The 6,000-nt window shown below is 41.1% G+C and overlaps 1 protein-coding gene across 2 annotated transcripts in view; it reads left to right on the top strand.

Annotated features, from left to right (window-relative positions):
- Nucleotides 1–6,000, top strand: part of LOC123970434 (nucleosome-remodeling factor subunit BPTF-like) — a 53,425-nt gene that overhangs the window by 24,887 nt on the left and 22,538 nt on the right. For both annotated transcript variants that reach the window (XM_046048479.1, XM_046048480.1), the window contains exons 16-20: nt 3,849–3,973; nt 4,523–4,651; nt 4,872–5,022; nt 5,288–5,327; nt 5,597–5,822. In XM_046048479.1, coding sequence (XP_045904435.1) covers nt 3,849–3,973; nt 4,523–4,651; nt 4,872–5,022; nt 5,288–5,327; nt 5,597–5,822 — 671 coding nt within the window. The remainder of the gene's footprint in view (nt 1–3,848; nt 3,974–4,522; nt 4,652–4,871; nt 5,023–5,287; nt 5,328–5,596; nt 5,823–6,000) is intronic.

Here is a 6,000-nt window from a genome sequence, read left to right as displayed (position 1 = left end):
GGACCTCAGACTGGGCCGAAGGTTTACCTTCCAACAAGACAATGACCCTAAGCACACCGCTAAAATAACGAAGGAGTGGCTTCACAACAACTCCGTGGCTGTTCTTGAATGGCCCAGCCAGAGCCCTGACTTAAACCCAATTGAGCATCTCTGGAGAGACCTGAAAATGGCTGTCCACCAGCTTTACCATCCAACCTGACAGAACTGGAGAGGATCTGCAAGGAGGAATGGCAGAGGATACCCAAATCCAGATGTGAAAAACTTGTTGCATCTTTCCCAAAACGACTCATGGCTGTATTAGATCAAAAGGGTGCTTCTACTAAATACTGAGCAAAGGGTCTGAATACTTATGACCATGTGATATTTCAGTTTTTCTTTTTTAATAAATTTGCAAAAATTTCTACATTTCTATTTTTTTCTGTCAAGATGGGGTGCTGAGTGTACATTACTGAGAAATAAAATGAACTTTTTTGATTTTTGGAAAATGGCTGCAATGAAACAAAGAGTGAAAAATTTAAAGGGGTCTGAATACTTTCCGTACCCACTGTATATATTTTTTTTAGTTTCAGACATGATATGTCTACTCCCAAAAACCCTGCACTCCAAATTTACTCCAAGCAAGTCGTGAAAAACGCAACATTTTACATTTTCACAGGAGAAGAACAGATGCAGATGACTTAAGAGATTAAAGTGATGAAAGAATTTGGACTTTGAGACAGTTGGGGAAACGCATACTGGATTTTTAAAGCATTGCCTTGAGATCAGAGAGCGTCGTTAGGTCTGCTAGGTGAAATATTCAACCCACCTGCGACATTTTGTGTTTCCAAGATTTAAAGTTTAAGCTGCGCAAACTATTTTTAGCAGAGGCAAATGAGAAGAAACTGCTAGGGATCCAAATAAAATAGACTCACTATGATCTGAACACCCCCATTGTCTGCATGTCTGACTGGCTCACCTGCACCTGCAGAGCTCCAGAGTAGGTGACTTACTGACTGAGCTACTGGTGAGAGGCTGTTTCCACACACCTTCTCACAACTTGAGGTAGTGATGTCACATGTGCCAGACCCGGATAGTCTTGTCAGTTTAAACTTAAAATGCTTACAACTGTCAAGTTGTTGAGAAAATTCTGAAAAAAATCATGCATCATTCTGCCGGTTTTGGGTGTGTTGTGAATTATTTGGGTGCCATTTGATCCAAAACTGAGTTAAAAAGAAAATGTTGTGCATGCTGTACAAGCAAGATACTGAATATCACTGCAGACTCACCGTTGGATCGACCTGAAAACCCTTTGAAACACTTTATCGGCCATCTGGAGAACGACTCTGTCGAGTTTGGTAGCGTTTGAAGAAAGAGGAGATATAGATGTTAATTAAATTAGTATATTCTGAAAAATATAGAGTGACTGAATTCTGAACTGACCATAGGTTGCAGTGACGTTAGTCACATTTCAGTGGATGTGCTGAAAAAATTTCAGCTCTCTAGGACGTACGGATGATTTTCTTAGATTTTTTGAAGTTAGGAATGAGAAATGTCTAGAAATTACATAGAAGTACATTTCTTGTAATAAGCCACGCTCACTTTGCGCAGTCATTACCAATATTTATACATCAACTGAGTAGTGACCCGAGATTGTACAAACCGAATTTCATACGAATCCATCCAGCAAATTACGAGGTATAAACTTTTTGCAAGTGTAGTGCCCCCTTGTGGAAGAATATCCCAGGACTGCTCAGCGTAGCTCAGGACGAGCGTCTGAACAGACGTGTCAAGTTTGGTTACAATAGCTTAGGCCAATTTTGATTTACGGGCATTTATGTAAAGATGTACGTAAATACACAAAAGTAAAAGTTTAAGAAGAAAAAAAACAGATTGACTTATCAAAATTCTTTTGATTACTTTTGATCAATGAAAACGTTTGGGCCGAGTTTGCAAAAATAGGTTTTAGAGAAAAGTGATAAAAAGTCACATAATTTTACTTTTTTAGCGCAGAAGACCATTGGAGTAGCGATGCAGATAAATCCAGAGATTAAAATGATGAAAGAAGTTTGATTCTAAATGAAGCCGTTTTTGAGATAATTGCAAAAACGCAAAATTGATTGTTATAGCGCCACCATGAGGTCCATTTTGTTTGCCTGAGTAGTGGGTGGAATTTGCAACCTACGTGCCAATTTTGGTCCAGCAGTTTTTGCTGCCCAAACACTTTTAGAGGAGAAAAAGAAGAATAATCAGAACAAAACCAATAGGGCTCCAGCAGCTTCGCTGGATCCCTAATAAAAAAATTAAGGCTAGACTATAATTCTCTTGTACCCTTACTATATACTATTTAAAAATAAACCTTAATCAGAGGACACCCCTGTGTTTTTCTAGGATTTTTACAAAAAAAGGTGATTTTATACCCAGGCAGAAGAAGTGTATCTGGTCTTGAAGAGGTTTGTGTGCAACAGATTTGTCAAGGATTTGTGTGTGTTCAGTGGCACAGTACAGTGTATGTAAAGTCTGGATCCCATGAAATGGATGTCAAAACATATGGGTGTGGTATGAGCAGGAGTCCATCCACATTTAGCCTATACATATTTTCAGCTTTAGTTCTGGCCAAATGCTTATTGACGTCAACTGATTACACAATGCTGTCTAGCGATGTGACAATTTTTACTGCAGTTTTGGTCTCTCTAGAACTGAAATAATTACTTTGACAAAACATTTTCTATAAGTAAAACACCTGTCTGTCACATGGTTTTTATTGAAGAATTCATATCCAGTTAGTTTACTCAAAATGCCGCACTAAATGCTTCTGTCAGCTGATTGAATAAAAGGTCAGCCAGAAAGTAGTTTAAACTTTCTGCTTTGAGCAACACAGGCCTTGTTATGTTGTAATGTTTAAAGACAATAATAGGGATAAGGCCGATACTATTTCCCTTCAGCATACACCTTTAAACCCTCTCCTGGTTTTGTCAGTATGCCCTGTCCTCCTGATTTGTTGTTCATTATGCCATATCCCTCCCTGTCTGCTGTTCGTGGCTTTGGCTTTGAGCGATGTTGTGGCTCCGAGCCTGGTGTCACACATGGACCTCTGGTTATTTTGACCGGACCTCAGAGTTCCGAAGCAGTCATGAATCATCCAGCGGTCGGAGAAGTGTCAGGATGTTCACTTTGTGCTGTGACCCAGCCCTGTAACCCAGGGATATTTTGCCGCCTGTGGTTACACATGGGAAAGGGAATATCTACCAAGACCCATACACACACAGCCTTGTGATGGTCATATTTTGTAGATGTCCAAGATGTTTTGAATGAAGAGCTGTCCCAGCCATGATGATGCACGGAAGGAATATTTCTTCTAAGTGAAAACTTAAGGAAATTATTCATTGATGGACGACATTGTGTCATCTAGTTCATCTTGTTAAACCCAAAATTGTTTATTAAATTTAAAAGGACCTAAATAAAATATGAACAAGCTTTGAGTTAAAACAGTTGTTTTAACTGCTTTTGTAGTTAGAGATAATATCTCTTCCACAACCAAATTAGCGTATAAAATAACTGATTAAAGATAGCAGCCAGCCCATCTGTTTCTATCATGGAAATGATCAAGAATGGACAGCAACATCATCATAAGTCTGTTTTCCCTCTTCCTGTTCCATGATGCCTCATAGCTATAGAACTATTCTTTCTACCAGTAGTGTTTATATTCCAGTTTAAAATGTTTTATTTAATGTTCTGCAAAATTTAGACAACACAGACATTTCCATATACCAGGATTTTCTTTCACTTTATGTGCACATAATACTTGGACAAATGTTTACATGCTATGAGTGAACTATGAGAAATGCTTGAACCTCTGGGTTGTGTTATAGGTATCGCCTGCAGACTGTGAAGTCTCTGGCTGGTGTGAGCCTGATGCTGAGGCTCCTGTGGGCGTGTCTGAGATGGGATGACATGGCCGTCAAACCATCCGCTGCTGTCGGCACCACACGTACAGGTAGAAACCCCCCCACCCCACCCCCAAAGGATCCAACCTGTAAAGATTTCACCCTGAGAGGATGGGGAAGAGTAACTCAATAAGCAACTAAAAGTTTGGGTTTTGAGGGTGGAATTAATTGTGTTGTTTGATATGGATGGAGGATTGGATAGATGAGATGAGCTATAGAAGTGATTATTTTGGGGTGTTTTATGTACCGTTATCTAATATCTTATTTTTCTTGAATGAAGTTTGTGCTTTACTTATACTCATTTTCCCACCTATGTTGTGGATGATAGATGGAGGTGGGGTTTCACAACTGAGAAAAAAAAAAACGGTAGCATTTCTGTTGCTTTCACTCGATTGTACTTCACTGTATGTACTTGCACTACCCTCGTTATACCTATTTGGGCCCCGAGAAAAGTACAGAAATGGCTGTCTGAAAAAGACACACCCTTCAGTCTCCTTTGGGTGTCACTGTTTTGATGTTGGAGTGCATTTCCTCCATCTTCTCGGGCTCTCCTCCTCATCACCATACCAACCCAGCCCTATCCCCACTCATTGCTACAGAGACATCAGAGACTGAAATCACCACCACAGAGATCATCAAGCGCCGTGACGTGGGACCCTATGGCATTCGCTCTGAATACTGCATACGCAAAATCATCTGCCCCCTTGGAGTGCCTGAGACTCCGAAAGGTTAGCTGCACTTTTTATTCCTGACACTGAAGAAAGAGTTACAGTGCCTGGGCCGAAACAGCATGGGGGCTTTGGACTACGATCATGAACACCAGTCATCTGTTTCTATTTCTATCCATCAGTTGTAATTCATACACACAGTCTTTTATGCAGAACACATAATGCAAACATTTAAACAGCCTTTTTGTCTTTTAATTCAATCATCTGTCTGCAATCCCAGAAACCCACACCCCTCAGAGGAAGGGGCTGCGCTCAAGTGCCTTGCGCCCCAAGAAGCCTGAGCCCGCCAAGCAGACGGGCCCAGTTGTGATCGAAACCTGGGTGGCTGAGGAGGAGCTGGACCTCTGGGAGATCAGAGCCTTCTCAGAAAGGTCAGAGGGTCAGGCGTGTTGTGCCTACAGCTGCTATGCAGCATCAATTGTGTAATCTGTCAGAACAATCTATAAACATGTCAAAGTAGAGGGTCAGGGTCATTATTTGGGTGGTGATTTTACTGTCTCAGTAGGCAGGTCTACATATACTCCTGGCTCTGCTAGAGGTACATTGCTTTGTCCTGCCAAATGAGTGTGAGGTGTTCTCCTTTGTCACAAAATTTTGCCTTGTTGTAAGCTGTATGTTTCTGTTTTTCTTTTACAGGGTGGAGAAAGAGAAAGCTCAGGCAGCAGAACAGGCCAAGGTGAGTGTGGTTTAATTCAGTAATCGTTGCACTAAATTTTAATTCCTTCAAAGGCACTCATTTTTTACAAAGTGTAAGGCTTGTTTTTAAATTTGTTTCAACTAAGGCTTATAAGCTTGTGTGCGGAGGTAGACACTTCTAATGAGGAAACTGTTTGCTGGGATCTTTTTCGACCAATTCATTAATTTCTACTGATTGTATCACATGGCTTTTCATTTGAATACCTCTGTCTGTTTTTCATTTTTTGTACTGACTGACTTTTATCTCAGAAACGTTTGGAGCAGAAACCAGGTTCAGTCACAGCCACCTCAACGGGGAGTCCTGCAACACCTGTCGCCACACCCAAAGTAATCGTAGGTTCACTGTCAGGCCAGGGCACCCCAAACACCAAGGTGGTACTGTCCACCAAGATGGGCACCCCAGTCACATTCCAGCAGAACAAGAACTTCCAGCAGTCGTTCGCCACCTGGGTCAAACAGGGTCAAAGCACACAAGGCAAGGATTCTAAATAGCTGTGTTGTTGTACTTAAGTCTGGGGCAGCAGCAGGAAAGTACAGTGTGCTCATCATAATACATGTGTTCAAAAGAGAAACATCTTTCTCCCTTAAATTGTGCATTGTGCTTGTAACTGTGACTCACTGCCTCTGTGCTAGTTTAGACACAAAAGGTGTGT

The sequence above is a fragment of the Micropterus dolomieu genome, linkage group LG04, assembly GCF_021292245.1.
Source record: "Micropterus dolomieu isolate WLL.071019.BEF.003 ecotype Adirondacks linkage group LG04, ASM2129224v1, whole genome shotgun sequence".
NCBI classification, from domain to species: Eukaryota; Metazoa; Chordata; class Actinopteri; order Centrarchiformes; family Centrarchidae; genus Micropterus; species Micropterus dolomieu.
The sequence above is the reverse complement of the archived record's forward strand: the minus strand, read 5'-3'. Positions and strand labels throughout refer to the sequence as shown.